This window comes from Otolemur garnettii, unplaced genomic scaffold, assembly GCF_000181295.1.
Source record: "Otolemur garnettii isolate 467f Iridium unplaced genomic scaffold, OtoGar3 scaffold00072, whole genome shotgun sequence".
Lineage (NCBI taxonomy): Eukaryota > Metazoa > Chordata > Mammalia > Primates > Galagidae > Otolemur > Otolemur garnettii.
The window spans coordinates 8,047,461-8,066,618 of record NW_003852467.1 but is presented as its reverse complement, the minus strand read 5'-3'; the positions used below and the strand labels follow the sequence as shown (position 1 = coordinate 8,066,618).

General features: G+C 34.8%; 1 protein-coding gene across 2 annotated transcripts in view; it reads left to right on the top strand.

Annotated features, from left to right (window-relative positions):
- Positions 1-19,158, top strand: part of IL1RAPL1 (interleukin 1 receptor accessory protein like 1) — a 1,308,770-nt gene that overhangs the window by 1,026,028 nt on the left and 263,584 nt on the right. For both annotated transcript variants that reach the window (XM_003793744.2, XM_012807604.1), the window contains one exon: positions 2,836-2,910. In XM_003793744.2, the coding sequence (XP_003793792.1) occupies positions 2,836-2,910 (75 nt within the window). The remainder of the gene's footprint in view (positions 1-2,835; positions 2,911-19,158) is intronic.

The following is a 19,158-nucleotide window of genomic DNA, read 5'->3' as shown; positions in this document are numbered from 1 at the left end:
CAATGTACCAGAAACATCCAAATACTGGATAATTCAGCTCGTGTCTTTCTGTGACAACAAAAGTGGTCACCTTCAAATGATTCTGGAACCGAGCTACATCTTATCTTTAGCAGTCACATCTTTTTCAGTCATTTTACCAAGGTGTCAACAGTTCAGCTGTTGGGTTGTCAGGAAGTTTCCACTCGCTTCCATTAAAGACAGGCAAATCATATGAAAAATGTGTCTAATTGATACCCATCATAGCATAATACTAAAACATGACACAGATGATGACAGATTGCGCTGGAAGAGCTCTCTGCTCTAGGCTATGATGATTAAGCTTCATGTTTTGTCTCTTCTAACAGATTGCATACACCTTGAGGGGAGACTTTGCACAGGCCTATGCAGTAGTTGTTTGAAAGAATTTTTAAGGAGCACATAACAAAGAATTGGCAAGAAAAGATGTAACAAGAATTCTAGCTTGAATTTGCTTTGTTACCTTTGGCAAGCCATTTGATCTTTTTGTACCTCAGATCCTAGATCTCTAAAACAAGGGAGTTGAATCAATTCAGCTCAGATTTTTAAAAATTATTTTTTAAGGTACGGAGCACTATAAAGTATAAGGAAAGGAATGAGAGAAATCCCAAAGCCCCTCTCATAATGTCTGGCACATTATAGTGCTTAATATATATGATTTGAATTGAATTGAATTTGCTTGGTCAACATCTTGGGTGAAATACTGATATATAAGATAAATAAAAACTGGGCTACTTTTGTCAAAGAGGAGTGGGTGGTACAACAAGTCATGAACCCAAGCCCAGTGGGTGATGCAAATCGTACAGTTTTAGAAAATAGAGTTTAAAATTCAGAGAATTTAGGGATATAACTCTCTCTTGGCTCCAACATTCTATGATTCCAGGACTAAACCTCAAAGAATTACTTTGCTAACTTATAGTTTGTCACATGAGAGTAATATGAAAGGTCTTAAGAATGTAACACAAGGATGTAACATTAGTCCACAGAGTGGGTGGTGGGTTGGGGTGGAGAACAACGAAACCGTTTTATAGTTCTGAACAAATGTGCTACATGAGGATTTTATTATCTTTCTCTGTAGATCTTTATTTTTCCCTTACCACAAACTAGTGTGGGATGTGTTTAAACAGGGAACATTTCTCTCAGCTTCTTTCTATAACAAACTGTCAAGTTGTCTACTTATAACTACATGATCATAAGATTTTGTAAACTGACTTAATTTACTGAATAAAGCAGTTATTTTGATACCATAGTTGCTTTTGAATTTCACTGAAATAATTTGATAACCAGAGTTTAATAAATGTGGCCTTTTGACCTATTAATGACAAACTATTTTGCCAACATGAATAAGCTGATTATGTGGTAGGAGAATAAAATCCATTAAGATCACTTTAAGCAGGAAATAAGAGAATTTAAAGTTAATCGGGGTGATGTCATATCTTTGAGAAGAATTCCAAAGCCTTTGATCTCATCCTATTGCCCTAACTTTCTTTTGCCCTTTATTTTCATCCCTTTGTTAAATAGTAATAAAGATGACTGAATAATGCTCTCAATTAGTTATGAACAAAAGCCATCCATCGTACGTGAGGTCGGTCTCTCAAATTAGGACTCAAAACTAATTCTTTTTTTTTTTCTGATTTGAAGTGCATCATCTCTTTGTACTGACTGTGTTTTCTTTTAAAGAGAGATGGAGACAAACTACAAAAACAGCATGAATTTTTTAAATCCTCTGGCAATAAGTATATGTGGCCAACTTCCGGCAGTTCCGTCTAGATCAGCCTTCCAGTTATCAACTAAGTTGGCATGTCTTCCTGGCAAGGAAGAAAGAAAGCCCTCAAAGCAAAAACATTTAGTTCAGCAACCCTTAATTGATCAGTACTGTCCTTGATACAGAGTAGAAGTTGCAGTGATAGGTTTCAAGGGACTCAGGCAATTCAATCAGAAAAGGTGGGGTAGAAGCGGGAAGCTTAATGAAGGAGAGCTGCCTATTTGTCTAAAATCTAGATAGTCTAGTTTGGTTAGGAATGAAGTACGCAGTAGGAAACCTATCTATAAGATGCCTAACAGCAAACTCTCAGATTCATAGGCTGATAATTGAAATTAATGAAAACACAAAGACGAAATGTGTAGACATTTAAAATCAAACAGAATATATCTTGGAAATTAGCAATAAGCACTATAAAATGTAATGGATAGTAGTAATAATAAAGGGTTCAGAATAACTAGGGAATATAATTTAAAAATATTCCCTTGGTATGGGTGTGGTTGCTTATATTCATACTGATTTGATGCTACGTTGCTACCCCATTTAGAGAATATGTATGTAGGAAATACTTCATGTAATTACTAAAGGGGAAGTTAGGGGGTGATATGATACAAGGTATGGGCACTGCAAAAGGAATTAAGAAGAATGAGACATTGGGACAAAAAAATCATTGTAATACATGCCATATATATCCCATGTAGCTTTAATTAACACAGAAAAAAATGTAGGACATCCCTTTCAAAGATAAACAGGTTACAAACTGAAAATATTTCATGAAGCACAGTCCTATATTTTTCAGGATTAAGCAATCCAGATGCTGTATTCATTAATGTCATGTGACAGTCAATATGGAAGTGTTATATTTTACTTTTATTCAATGTAATCACTTTTCAGCTTGCCTAAAGGTACTACCTGGAAGTCATTAATTGGCAGAGTATTTTCACTCTACTTTGAGAATGAAAAATATTTGAGAAAATAAACTGTATTCTATCCTTTTGTTCATGCAGCATAACTGTAAGTCACTGAGTCTCTAAATTATTATTATTATTGTTTTTCAGCCCCTCTGACTGATAAGCCACCCAAGCTTCTGTATCCTGTGGAAAGTAAACTGACAATTCAGGAGACTCAGCTGGGTAAGTAATTCTTTAATTCTAATAAGTACACTTTTCTCAATCCATTCTGATAGTTAATAAGTCTGGATTTTAACTGAATGCAATACTCTGAGCTAAACCATGTATATATGTAGAGAACAGACTAGAAAATGCACCTAGACATTCTCTTCCCTGCAGTGCATGCCTTAGGACTTATGGATCTAAAAATGGACAAATGGATCTAAAAACTTAGGTGCTATTTAGGTGGTTGTTGAGAAATGAGATAGGCTGTAGTGTCATCTTATAATATATGAACTGGTTTTAAAACATGCTGTCTAGAACTATTAAAATACAATTTCTGAAATTTAGGGTAAAGGGTACCAATTCATTAAAATAAATATCACTATCATAATTAAAAACATGTTTTAATCTAATGTGAGCAAGTGACTTTTGGCTAAAGGACTAGTAGACTTGGGATATAAGGCCATGGGCAAAATATGTCTTAAAGAAATATTCAAGAAATATTCATTTTTTTTTAATTGTTGGAGATTCATTAAGGGTACAAAGAACTAGGTTGCATGGATTGTATTTATTAGGTAAAGTTGCTATTATACTTGTGTCCCATTCCCAAGAGGTGTGTCACACCCTGTGAACCCCCCAACCCCTCCTCTCCTTTCTTCTCCCTGAACTCCCCTTCCCCCACCCCCCACCATGTACGAGGTCATCAATAGTCCTCATATCAGAATTGAGTACATAGGTTTCTTGCTTCTCCATTCTTGTGATGCTTTACTAAGAAGAATGTGTTCAACCTCCATCCAGTTTAATACAAAAGATGTAAAGTCTCCATCTTTTTTAATGGCTGAATAATATTCCATGGTATACATATACCACAGCTTGTACTCCATCCTTGGGTTGGTGGGCATTTAGTCTGTTTCCACATTTTGGTGATTATAAATTGAGCTGTGATAAACAGTCTAGTGCAAATGTCCTTATGATAAAAAGACTTTTTTTTCTTCTGGGTAGATGGCCAGTCATGGGATTGCAGGATCAAACGAGAGGTTTAATTTGAATTCTTTGAGGGTGCCAGTCTAGTGCAAATGTCTTTATGATAACAAGATTTTTTCCTTCTGGGTAGATGCCCAGTAATGGGATTGCAGGATCAAATGGGAGGTCTAGTTTGAATTCTTTGAAGGTGTTCCATACTTCCTTCTAGAAAGATTGTATTAGTTTGCATTCCCACCAGCAGTGTAGAAGTATTCCCTTTTCTCCACATCCACACCAGCATCTGCAGTTTTGAGATTTTGTGATGTGAGCCATTCTCACTGGGGTTAGGTGGGATCTCAGGGTGTTTTTGATTTGCATTTCAAAAAGAAAGAAATGTTCATTTGTACGTAAATCAGAATTCTGACAGAAATTTTGAATCTGATTTAGCTATGTTCAGGTATACCAAATTATTAAAATTTCTCCATTAACTATAGATATATATCATACATTCTGATATATTTATGCAAGAGAAATGTATTATGCATGTACACATCATAAAGTTTAGCAGAAACTTGTTTGTTGTTGCTTTTAGTGGTGTGGTATAAAAGATTGTCAAAAGTATCACTTTAACTGAATATCCATGTTTGTTAAAGAATTTCTTGTTACATTGATCATTCAAAAGTAAAAATTCATTTAATATATACAACTAAAAATAATCAGTATCCTATCCCTTAATTTATCAATGTCATTATTTGTCTTGGAATACACAAAACTATAAGATTATTGTGGCCAGTGGATTGCTAGCACTTGAAACGCTATTTGCTAACTTTAAGGCATGAACATATGCAGGGTTTATACAAATCAGGGCATTAATATGTTTCTTTGATAGCAAATTCAAGTCTCTTGAATTAATGTCATATATATTCTAGTATTACAATTGTTATTTTGAGATGGAAGACTGCAACTAGCATTAAAACAATAACACATACAAAACAAATAGATATACTAAAATTATATCTCTCTTTTTATACTATAATATATTGAATTATATAAGAATTTATTTCTACTTTATGAGGAACTTTTGAAATACAAATTCTCAAGAGGCCATCATGCTCCTACAAACCTTTCAATAACTCTTAGGGAGACCTATATTTAAGGAGTTATATAAAACTATAAACTTTTGGGGCCAAGAATGAGGGTATTTATAGTGCCAGTTACCTGTAATGAACACAGAAAAAATAAAATTCATTGTATGTCTTTACCTGACAACATAATTAAAAGAGTTTTATGGTTGATGGTTGCCCATTGAGTTTCATTTTATTGTCCCCAATTTTGGAATAAGTTGCATTGTTCTTTACCTCCTACTACAGTGTTTTATAAAATGGGATAATTTTTAAAACATTACTTTCTTTGAACAAAATCATAAAGACTAACCACTTCAAATTAAAACTATAAAAATATCTTATGTAAATTGGAAGGTTTGACTATACATTCTTTTGAAGAAGTATGGGCATGTCTGTTATCAAAGTGCTTTAAAAATAGTCTAATTCCTTTATTGTCACTGAAAAGGGAACATGAACTCCCTTTAACCACCAACTAAATAAGTGAATTCTTTTAAACAACTTTTCTTTTTATTTTCTGAGTTTGGTTCTCAGGATATAAGATAAATAATTTACTAGTTACAAAAATTTAACCTTAATATCTGGGTTTTTGAGCAACAGTGGATTTTGCTAGTATTGTTGCTACCTTGCTAGTATTGCTAGTGGATGTATAATTGATCAAGAAAGTTTAGTTGAAAAATAGGAAAGGATAATAAAGATAAAACTAAAATGTACTTGTTTTATAAAATAGATACTTTAACTTTTCACTTCCTCGAAGATTTAATTTTTGCCCTTTTAGAGTTGAAAAAGCTACCAATTCCAATAGGTTAAAAATACGGTATCAAATCATAATAAAAGGGGACTGAGTGAAGAATCATAGGGCAGGAATAAGGAGCATGGCCTGCATCAGTGATGGGGAACCTATAAATGGTATCTACTCTTATGAGAAAGTGAGAATCTTCAACAGAATTTCATTGTTCAAGAGTTCAGGGGTCTGCCTCAACCTGTTCTGAAATTGAGCAATGACCTCTGAGGTTAATAAAACTCTTGTATAAGCTGTATTATAAGAAAAGTATCAGGAACTACACAAAGCTGAGCTGGTATCTGTGTAGTAACCTAACTTGAGCATCCTTGCTACATTATACATATATCCAATAAACCATGGTAACTGTAACTCTATCAGTTCTCTAACTTGTTCACAAATATACATGTGTGTGTGTGTGTGTGTATATATATATATATATGTAATTCATTACTAATGAACTTTCATAATATCATGAAGTGCATGCATGGATTTGCCCTTCATCTCCAAATTCACTTTTCTCCGCCATCAGCCAGCCATGCTTACCTTTCCCCATTCTACATCCTTTGTGTTCTCCTGTTCTTCTAATCCTTCATTTTCTCAAACTGGAAAGGATGTGATAGTGATCATTTAATTTATTTCATTGTAGAAGGCAAAAGACACTAAAATTCAAAGTACTCAGAGAAAATATATAATAGAAACTAAATTCATTTAAAATACATACATTGGTGGATTTGAATTTCAATCAATATTTGGTCACAGGCTGGCATTTCCACTTTAAGTGGCATCTGCATGTTATTTCTAAATGTGAAAAAAAGAATGTGGTTCCTTTTAAATAAGTTTCAGGCATCAGCAAATATATCCTCAGCAGTTTCTTGGGCAAAGGGCCCAGAAATCAGCCGGTACCATTCTGAAGGTCAATCCAGGAGGTGAGCCTGATTTAGTTCTTTCAGGCTGCTGTAGTCCAGGGAATCAAAAGACAAACACAATTGTCTTGCTAAATTTGAGCCCTGAGGGTGTCATTCAGAGATGTGGCCTACCTGTTATGGCCCAGAGCCTCTGTTTACAAGCTTCTAGAGCAGAGGATGGCTACCAGACTTTCAAATAGTAGAAATCCACCCTACCCTTGATCTAATGGACATATTATATTTTATAACTCAGAATTTACTGAAAATTATCATTACTAATCTAAGTGTAAGAATCACTTTATTTAATTTTTACGTTTGCTTTTGTTGTGCCCAAGTTGCAAGGTCCCCCATAAATTACTCGGAGACTGCTCCGATGCAAAAGGCAAGAGGCGGTTTTATTATCAGACTCGAGTCAGGGCCTTCTACCCTTCCCGTCGCATCAGGAGAGCAGAAGAGCCCCAATTCTAAAATGGAAGGAGGTTTTAAGGGGTACAGAAAGAAAGAAGGGAGGGGTAGTACTTGTCTTAAGCTGATTGGTCTGGGTAGATGTTGTACAAGGGGGCAAGTTTAGGGACCTTTGCACAGTGGGGCGAAGATAAAGAAAAGGAGAGAGGGGTTACACAACTTCTCTGGTATGCAGCTTCTCTAAGTATAGCATAGGGAGGAAACACAATGTCCTTGGTATGCAGGTGCAGCCTGAAGCTCTGGGTATGGGCAGTTTAGGGAAGAGTTAAAATAAAGTTAGCTTTGGCCCTTACACTTTAAAAACAATTATACAGGTTAAGGGAAAGTAGAAATTTTGTGGAAATAGAGATAAGGATCTTGTGTTTTACACTCTGTACTGTAAACACATTGGGTTTCTATTAAGTGTTCTTAGAAACCCTTTTAACAACTACATTATATCCATAGGAATGTCCTATAATTATAAATGTGTGTATGCATGCGTGTGTATATATAAAGAGCTGAAAATATGCATTTTTTCAACTGTCATTATTATAAATAATGATGTGATGATCTTTATTTATATATGTTTCCCCTGACTTCATAATTATTTCAACAGTACAGATTCCTAACATGAAAAAATACTAGATAAATAGAATAATTTTGTTAAAGGCTCTTCCTACATATTTTCAGAATTCTTATCAGAGAAGTTGTATAAACCCTCACTGGAAGTATATAATGGGTATAATAACCTCTTAATTTTTAATAAGATAAATAATATATCTTAATTATATAGAACTCTGAATGGAAAAATTGATTTCTTTTGATATAAAAATCATTTCTTCCTTCTCTCCCCCCTTTTCTGTTTTTTACTCAATGAGTACAAGTAGCCACTCTATTTCAAGCTTATCCTCATTTGTAAGATGTGGTCCTTTTAGGTATCTACATTTGGGGAAATATAGAAACCTAACTGAATGTGTATAATCCCTATCCACTTTCCTCTCTTGTTCATCTTAATGCTCAGTTGAGACCTTCCTCTAGATTCTATGTTTCTTAATAAAGTACTCAGTCAGTTTGTGATATACTCTGAGGACATAAAATGTCAATAAATACTAGCTGATAACGAGGGCTACAAGGCACAAAGGATGTGCATCTCCAAATTTTCTGCGAGAGAATGCAATTAGGAGACTAAAGTGAATAAACTGTCCAAAAACAATTTAAATATTCTTTACATATTTCATCTTGCATTTTGTTTGTTAAAAAGCAAACACTCTAATATGAAGGCAGCAGATGAGCTAATATAAGAGGGGGTAGGAGAATGAGCAGGTGGGGAGAGGCAAGGAAAGAGGGGGATGAGGGGTCCTGGTGTATGGCACACCTCTTTGGGGTGGGACACGATTATAAGAGGGTCTTTATCTAACAAATGCAATCAGTGTACCCTAATTCTTTTTACCCTCAATGTATCCCAAACAATAAAAAAAATTTTTAAAAAGCAAACACTTGGTGTGTCTGAGTAAAAAGAATTCATCAGATGTTAACATCTAAAAGAAAGTGGTTGACAACATAATGAAACCTCAAATTTTTAAACATTGATCTTGGTAAAAAGAGCACCCATGTATGTAATTTTATCCAATTTAATCATAGGTTAATTAAAATAAAAATGTCATAGTGGAAATTAACTAGTACTCTTTGCCTCGTTCCACTACACTGTAATTTGCAGAATTTTAAATTTCTAGTAGACTGGGGGAAAATATTCATAGGTGGTATAATAGACCCTGATCAATATTTTTATAGGAAAACTCCATGCCATGAAAATTTTATATTCTATAGTTTACTTTGTTGCTAAAATAATTATTGAAACATACTTTACTTTGATGCTTTATGTATTCTAGAAATGTGTAAACAAATACATTGTCTACAAAAAGTATGTGTCCTATTACAAATATACTACTTGTGTTTTTAATCTAATGAAACCTTATAAGAAATTATTTTATGCAGCTCTCTAACATTTTCTTTCTGTTTATAGTTTCATAACTGTTGTTTTCTTTAAGCCAAAAACCTTTTCTGGACAGTGATTATATTAGTAAACTTGGGAAACCTTTTTTGAATCTCTCTAGGGTTGGGAAATACTATCAACAGTCTAGAAACTCCATAATTCAGGCATTGATTTTGATAACTAATTCTGAAAGTGACATGCACGACTGGTGATTCTAAAAATTACGATGTGGCTGAGTTGTGTAAGTGATATCAAAATGACCAATCCAAGAGGTTTTTCCATTCACAATTACTGGACTGGTTGTCATAAGCAAATGTAATACTCTTGACTTGATTTTATTGCACCGCAGGGAATGTACAAGACATGTTTTCCCTGACAAACTCAAATAAAAAACATAAAATTCCCCTTTCTGCTATGGAGAAAAACAATATCCAAAGTCCAAGTTTTTTTTTTTTTTTTTATGAAAAATGATGTTCTTGTTGCCAACTTAAGAAAGACACACTGATCATCATAGTTCTACTGCCTGAAACAAACCTTGTTAGTCATAAATTAGAACTTTTGGACCAAGAGACATCATAATTAAAACATGTAAAAGTAAATACACACTGCTATTATAATTATTTAAACTCATGCCATTCAGTTTCACTTGATCCAAATTTATTGTGCAGTGATAAATGAACATAATAACTCTTAACAGCTGTTTTAGTCTGATCTCTTAATTTTGAAACCAGAAGGCACCTTAATAATTGTAAGCCAGGTATGACTCCTAGCACTTTGGGAGGTAGGAAACAGGAGGATCACTTGAGGCAAGTAGTTTAAGATTAGTCTCAGTAAGAGTGTGACACCATCTCAACAAAAAATAAAAAATTAGCTGGGCATGGTGGTGCACACCTGTAGTCCCAGCTATTTGGGAGACTGAGGCAGGAGGATTGCTTGACCTCAGGAGTTCAAGGTTGCAGTGAGCCTCTATACTCCAGGCAGGAGGATTGCTTGACCTCAGGAGTTCAAGGTTGCAGTGAGCCTCTGTACTCCAGCTTGGAAAAACAGAAGGTGACACTGTCTCAAAAAGAAACAAGAAAAGAAATGTAATTCTGACCAGAAAGTGAATATCTGTCAAATCCTTATTTAAGTTAACATTTCATATCCTTAAACAAATGGTAAATCAATAAATGGAAGCTAATATTAGTATTCATAGGTTATTACATGATGTAACATATGACTCTCACAAGGTCTCAAAGGTTTTTTTGGTGACATAAAGGAGGTATGGGTTTAGAAAAAAAAAAATCAACTTTGAATGTTTGCTATAAAGATTGCTATCCAAGCAGAAGTTTAACTTCTTTTTTATGTTAAATACTCAAGGCCTAATGCTAGGACAGGTTTAAAACCCCCAAAAAGATGGACACAAAGGTTCAAACAGTTCCTATGGGCCACTGATATCCAAACATTTGGAAGCCAGTTTAAAGCATTCCTTAAAAGGCTTTAAAAATTGAGAAAGAGACCCAAAAAAGTGAGTCTTCTTTTCTCTTATTTTGCAAAAGGATCAGAAGGGAGAGAAGATGGGGAAAAAGAAAAGGTCCCAGACAGAGTGCTGTCACAAAAGAAATGCAGAGAGTCCATTGCAACACTGAAGTTTTCACTTCCCACCGTTTAGCTCCATGTTCGACACCAATAAGTATTATACAAGTTGCTCTTTTGCTACAGCACTAAGAGTACTATTTTATTTGTCACTGGTCAGTTAAACTATATGTGCAACTTTTCCCCATTCTAGATAAAGAAGTTTAAGAGGTGAAGGGAAGTTGGATGTTATTAAGTCAAACCTTTCTCATTTTACTGATGAGAAACAAACAAACAACAACAACAACAAAAAACAGAGACCCAAAAGGCTACCTGTTTTTTACATCAAAATTTTATAAAAAATCATTACTACCATCATCATATTGCTATTATTATCATTGTTTTTATCATTCAAAGGCAGCATACATCAGTGACTCCAAGTTTAGGTCATTGTAGCAGGCAGATCTATGTGACAATCCAGCTCTGTTACTACCACTGTAACCTTGAAAAACCAACCCTCAGTTTCTTAATCAATAAAAAGGTTACCAAGATTATACTACCTCTACTGAGTTATACTCAGTACTCAATATAAATAAAAAGGTTACCAAGTTATACTACCTCTACTGGGTTTTTCATAATACAATGTGTATAATAATTAACACATTGCCTGGCATTTATGAAGTAGTCAATACATGTTTGCTATTAGTAGTTGATATATTGTTGTAAATAGTGTGCTATATATAGAAGATTCCTGAAATGCTTGTTTAATTTGGATGCATGTTTGATCATGCTTAATTCTTACTATAGTGTTATACTATGGCAATAGATAGTGGGCTTCATTGCAGGATGGCTAAGATTTTAGAATATTAGTTTCCATCACCCCTCTAAGAATGCAACATGCATACTAAAGTGTGTACGTCAATGAAACTTACTATTATAGATATTATTAACTTTAGAGTACTTAATTTATCAAAGATATCTATCCAAATGAGTATAGTAAGTGTATAGTTATAACAGAAGAAAATGATAACTCATTTTAAGAAAGTGACAATTCAATGGACACCATGCCACACAAATTTATAAAGGACCATCACAGCAAAAAGAAGAAGAAAATTATTTTTCTGGACAAAGGAAATTCAGGTGTAATATTTCTTACGCAGAAGATATGGAAAATAATTTCACAAAACAAAGCATCAAACTGTGATGCCTGTCAAGTTCCCCATGATGGTTCTGGTGATAGTTGTATCATTTTCCCCTAACAAACACTGTTATCACAAAGCTTTCTAAACCATACTCAATGAGTGAATTTACTAGCACAGAAAAATGCAGTGAGTATCGTATGTTACCAAGAACTGCTCCTGAATTTGCAAAGTAAATGCCAATTTATCAGAAATAAATTTATCAAAAGACGTTATGATGTAGAATATTGAAAGAGGTTTCAGAATAAGAATATGCACCACATGACTGATGTCCATTAAAATAGGAACTATAAAAAGACCCTCATTATTTAAAATTTGAATGTAAAGAGAGATGTTCATCCTAAATTTCCTCTTGAATTTTGGCTAAATAACTGAGCATTTTAAAATTATATGCAGACTCTTCATGAAAAGGAACTTGGGCTTCAATATGATTATGAAAATAAGAAACTAGTATTTTATGGTGTAATGTTAAAACACTTAGCATTCCTATCAAATCTTACTCGACCAACTTAGTATGTTCCTACAGAATGGTGGGTAAATTGAATCATCGTAATTTTAGAGAAGTGTTCCCTTCAGTTTTGATTGATCTTTAATTAGCAGTGGCTTAACATGTCAGTTTTAAGAGGCTCTGTCCCTCAGTCTCTTTTAAGTAGCTAATGATCAATGAAAGATTTATATGCATAAGGGAAATACGCTATTTAAAGAAACTATGTGGTGAATAATTTTATATAAGAACCCTTTTACAATTGAATAATCACCTCTATAACTTTTCTTTGTGGTAATGCAGATTTTTACATTTTCATAAGATGAGGTTCATTGATCTAAAACTCCAAGTGGCATTTCTAACTAACCCAGACAAAGAATTACCCACCCTTCACCTCCTGTGACTTCCCTTTGTCTCTCAATGGAAAGGAATGTCCCCATTGTGACCTTTTGACTCCTCTGAAGACATATTAAATTTTATTCACCAGGTTTAGAATCCACAATATTTCATTTTAACCAAATACTTTGGCAATGATGCAGTATTTTAACCAAATATTTTGATAATATGGCTATCTAAGTAACCAGAATATCTCATGTTCAAGTCTAGCAAAATAGTTTCTTTTCATAAGGGATACACATTTTTATTTCAGATTAATATGAGGGTACAAAAGATTAGATTGCAATATTTGCATTTGTTAGGTAAGGTCACTATTGTAGTTGTGTCCCAAACCACAACCAGGAGGTATACCCTATACCTAGGGTGACCAGATTTTAACATTTGTAAAGCAGGACAACGTGGGGTGGGGGTGGGGGGGAGGGAACAGGGCAGAGCAGGGCCTGACAACAATGCAAACTTTGATAAGCAGTTCTAGATAATCACTTCTCAACAATTGTTTGTTATTATTACAGTTTAACATTATAAAATTAACAAAAATAATCTAAAACTCATATTCTGGTGGAATAGCTACATGGCAGCCGAAAACCATATATTCCCTTCCTGTTCTCCCGCCCGTTCATGCATTCTTTCCAAAAATTGGGACTTTTTTAAAATGCTGCGGGACGAGGGACAAATTGTTAAAAAGTGGAACTATCCTACCAAAAGCGGGACATCTGGTCACCCTACCTATACCCTTACATTGTGCCCATTGGGTGAGAGCACACACCAATCACCCCTTTCCCCCATCCCCCCTAACTTGAATTAAATTGAGTTTTTCTCTTGTGCAGGCATGTATTAGTTCATCCACTGGCTTCATATTATGGAATGTATTATGGAATACATTAGATACTTGCTTTTCCACTCTCACAAGGGATACATTTTGAAGGGCACCCTCTTATATCTAACTTAGTTTTGTTGAAATGTATCCTAATATAATAACTGTTCATTGCCAGTTGCTTTTCTGTAGTTACAACTGTCGTAGGAGTTCTTGTTTCCAAGCTTTAAAGGAGCATGTTGTGTTTTTAGTCTTCTGAAATTTGTATTACCCTTTTCATAACATCATTCTACCAATCACTTCTTTTTATCTTAATCTGAGGGTATTCGTATTTATTTAAGAATTTTTTTCTTTTTAACATAAAAGCATTACAATTCAATTTGATTTGTAGCTTTATGAATGAAGCTATTACCAAAATGTGCCTAGACATATGCTACAAAACATGCCAGATATTTACACTACTCCAATGCATGGACTATCCATAAGGCTTTAAAACCTAAGATCCAGGGCAAAATCCCATTAAGAGGCTTCCTTTCAATTTACCACGTATAGGCTCAAGGCTACTTTCTCAGAAACACTAGAGCTTTGTTTTAATTTTGTAATTAAAATTTATAAAATCTAATTATAACATAACCAATGGAATGATTTTAAGAAGGAAAAAGAAAGTTTGCTGAAGAGTTTTTAAGGGTCGGGCACAGTGGCTCATGCCTATAATCCTAGCACTTTGGGAGGCCAAGGGAGGAGCATCGCTTGAGGTCAGGACTTCTAAGACCAGCCTGAGCAAGAGTGAGATTCTGTGTGTACTAAAAATAGAAAACTGAGCAGAGTATGACGGCAGGGGCCTGTAGTCCCAGCTACTCGGGAGGCTAAGGCACAAAGATCCCTGGAACCCAGGAATTTGAGGTTGCTATGAGCTAGGCTGATGCCATGGCATGCTAGCCTGGGCAAGAGAGTGAGAAAAAAAATTAAAAAGAATAAATAAATAAATAAAAGAGTTTTTGTTTTCCAAAACTCATCTGTATTGAAGTAAGTCTTGGTCTAATTTTATTGCCAAATCTGGTCCACAACAAGCACGAGAGAAAGTTGGCACGTTGCTTACAATTCCGGAGTCAATAACTCCTCTCTCACTTCTCCCCAGTAGTCTTCTCCTCAAATTTGCCAGCAGGCTACAGGCCTTCTCACTCTCTGAGAGTTTTGCTATCTAGCTATCTTTCAATCCTACTATTGAAAGATTGCGGGGCACAAAACACGTTACCCACCTTGGATCTGTCTGCTGAAGAACTGTGTTTACAAAACATTGGCAGCTCTTTGACTAGAAAAAGAGCAAAGGAAAGTGCATTATTTTTCTGGGAAAATGAAATAGAGTGTGCCCTGTCACATCAACGTATCACTAGGAAGAAGATACTTACAATATGACAAGTCCCAGGAACATCTGAGATTATCACTACAAACATTCAGTGGTAAGAAGCCAGTGTGTGAAATAGCTTAGGGAAAGTCCAAAAAAGGGGGTTTTGTTTATTCGTCTTCAAAGCAAAAATAATAGTGTTTCTGAAGACCATGTTTTTCTGAGATGATAATGTCCATTGTCTTGGCAACTTTATGACTTTTTAATTATTTGATTAAAAGGTTTTGGTGCTTTCTAAAACATACCTATTTGGGATTGAAATTACTTAGGAGGCAATCGGGTTGTTATTATGTACTCTGCTTATTACATACAGATTGTCTATAAGTACTATGAATATTTACTTCACAATTATATATTATATGTTTATCAAAGGACTTATGTAAGATTGTTTATAGGAATAAATGTCAATTATAATAATTATGATTTGGGGGGGGAGCCCTTTTCTGTTTCTATGAAGAATATGTTTTCACTCCATTGCTATTTATTAGGATTTGCTACTCATTAGAGAGTGGGAGTAATATTTTAACATAGTGAGAGCGAAGTTAAACAAGGGAATCTTGTACGTGTATTAGATGAATGAAAGAGATTTTAGCCTCAGGTGAAGTTACATGTCATAGAGAACGTGTAACTGGCTGTATATGAAGGAAATGTTCAATCAAGAGGAAATCCTACTATTGAAAGGGCACAAAAGACAGGATTTTATTTTCTTCTAATCTTACTGTATGTGCATAAAATATAATAACAAACTGAGGCAAAATAGAAATCATTCAGAGGAGAAGTAATCTAAACATCACACTTTTGTTTCAAATAGATGGCTATTCGAACAAAAATTAATTGGGGGATTTTTTTTTTTTTTTTGGTCAACTTCCTGTGCCGAGGCAATTTAAACTTGAAGAATCATGGCAGAGTTCTGGTCCTAAGTGGCAAATGACTACAAAAGCAGAAATGGTGCTGGCCTCAAGGAGGACTGGAGCAGGGCTGGACTTTCCTCTGTCTTTCTTCTCCTCTTCTCTCTGCATGTCATCATTTTTCATAGAGGCCAGGAGGAAGAGCAGGGTGACAGGAGGAAGGCATACAGGGTAAGGGTCATGCTTTGCTCAGGTCCTCTAACCCAGAAGAAACAAAGGTTTGGAACTTCAGAGGTTGAATTTTCCTGAGGAGAAACCCTAATTGTCCTAGATGGGGTTGCAGATCTAAATTTAGGACAGATTACTATGGCCTCAGAGGTGAGGGGTGTTGTCTCCTTCTCTTTTAGTGAAGAAGCCTATATTTTTGTGTAGGAACACAGAGGTGTATGTGGGGATGGGGCTTTTAACAAAGGTGGAGGAAGTCATGATGGAGTCATGATGGAGTCCATATTTTCATATTTAATATATTTTATTTAATATCCTTAGTTAATCTATTATCTTATTAATGTGGCTGTTGTCTTTATTATGTCTCCTCATTAACTGAGTGGTGGTAAACCTAGCTGGCCATCCTGATGTGTTCAAGTGTAGTCTCTCATAGATGAAAAACTTTTACTCACCTCCTCTATCAACTAATACCAACCTTCCCTTCATACATCTTAGCTCCACACCTACAATCCTCTCTCTGCTATATGTAAACCTGTATAATATGTTATCTCTCAATCTTGAACCTAATTAACCACAAACCAAGTATTAAGTTCTTAGCTATTAAAGACATTTTCAGGAAAAAATAAATGTGTTTCCTACAGCTAGCACATGGGTCATAAAATCAAGTTCACATAACATACTCAGCATACAACAGAGTAATGGAGTAAACCACACTAAAACTGTTGGTTTTCCTTTAAATGCCTGGTATGATTAAAGATTCCCCTTCATGGATGAGGGAGGCAGATAGTAGAGAAAGACCCAGGAATCTGGCTAGGGAAGCCCAGCAATAAATCAAATCTAGATCAGACAGAAGAGGAAAGATCAGATGGATATTGAAGGTCACAACAAAGCTTTAGGTTGAGTTCAGAGAAATAAATAGGGGTTAAAAGAACAGTTGCGTATCACAGTTCAGCTAGGAAACTAGTCAAGGATAAAGAGTTAACTGGCATCTTGAGGTTCAGGCAGATCTTCAAAATTTAATAAAGTAGACTCCATAATCTTAGGTCCCTGAATAAGAAATAGGTTCCCTAGTTTCATGTACTACTTCATTATTAAGAGTGCACAGGCACAAGGTCTGGTAAAAGTACATAGATAAATAGTAGATAGGTAGGTATGTAGACAGGTAGATAGATAAATAGGTAAAGAGATACCTGTCCAGAGGGCCTTTATATCATAATCTTGATTAACCTCAAGATGATCCTTGTTCCTCAAGAAGCCAAGATGTCCCATCCTCCCTTATAGTTTCAGCGGTCATTTGAATATGATTTTTCATTGACCAGACAGTCTAAGTCACTGGTAAGCACAGCTTGCCTTGATTAGTGACTGTAATTTCTCTGTGCTCCTGGAATATCCTACATTCACAAGACATTTAAGTGTGCTGTTTCATTTTATCTTTCAATGCCCTATAATGTTTTTTGTGCCCTCCATTTTACTGATTTTGACAAAAGCATATGTACTGTGCTTCCTGGGACACTTCTATACCCTAGGGCATTGATTGTGGTTTCCTTCTCTATTCATTTGTTGAGTTCTATCAATAACTGTGAGCAATATTCTCTTAAATGTGTGACCCTCCTGCAATACTTAAAATGATCTATTCTTATGAACTACTTGATTTCTATTTTATTCCACTGTTAAGAGAGTCTATGTCTTATCAAATAGAATATCTAGAATAATTCAATTGAATATGGACTTGTCCTTGAAATGTTTCTGTCTCAGCCAGTATCTTTGGGTAATTTATAAACCACAGAAATTTATTTCTTACAATTTTGGAGGCAGGCTGGGAATTCCAAGATCAAGGTGCCAGCAGATTTGGTGTCTGGTGACGGCTCTCTGCTTCATAGATGGCACCTTCTAGCTGTGTCCTCACTTGGCAGAAAAGGCAGAGCAGCTCTCTGGAGCCTCTTTTATCAGAGCATTAATTGAATTCACAAAGGCAAAGCCCTCATGACCTAATCACTTCCCAAAGGTTCACCTTCTAATAACCTCAACTTAATAATCAGGTTCCATTATGTGAATGGGGGGGGGGATACAATGTTTCAGATCACAGCCGTTTCTCAGGGGTTTTTTAAAAATTCATTTGCATCTTTCTTGGATCTGCTTCTGTTCATCTTTGCCTCCTGTTTTCTCGTTCCCTTTTTTTTTTTTTTTTTTTTGTACTACTGTTCTCTCAAGTACATGTTAACAGACGCTTTTCTTCTTCCACTGATTTTCAAGCATGAAATTTCAAGGCACTTAGGAAAATGGAAGTACTTAGAATGTTCATGAACAGAATGTCTCACAAGCTTCAAAAGTTAATGTGAGAAAAGCTGATAGAAGAGTCCTCTAGTTCATCAGAGTTTTACTCTTTAAAAAGCAGCAAGTTATCCTCCCTTCTTAAATCACAAGCAAAATTCAAGGGGGTCTCATTTCACTTCTTAAAATAGACAACGTGAAACTAATAATTAACTTGTCAATTTACTATGACTATTAATTCCCTGCACACAAAGTTGGCCTTTGTTAATTTAGGATTCACATTTTCTTTCCGAATATAATTATCTGACTATATATAGATAAGTAATTTAAAGCTGGCTAATGATTGTTTGAGCATTGAAAGTTAAAAACTATGTAGGCATTAGTAAATTATCCATTTAAAAAACTTGTAACAACTGGATCAAAAAGAATGTTAACTGAAAAGTTAAACTGAACTTATGGTGTTTTTATGACATTTACAGGATATCTTGCCCTGGCTTGTAAATATATGTTAACTTTAAAGAACTCGACATAGAAATAGAAGTGATTTTATTATATAAATGTATGCTGCACTAACCTAAGAAAGTAATTTGCAATTTTTCCTATGGATTGACATTTACTAAGTGCAAGACTCCATGAGCATGAATATCAGAAAACACCCACAAATTATGAAAATGATTATAAGAATGAAAATATCATATTCATGGGTGAATACTTTATTTTAAACTTCATTGACTAAGAAAGTGTAAGTATTTTCGTGATTTTACAATGACATAATATTGAAAAAAAGATAGAAACTGACTTCATTCTAGCCTATGAGAATAGTTTCCCTGTCGGGAGATAAGGCTAAGATTTTCAAAGGTTAT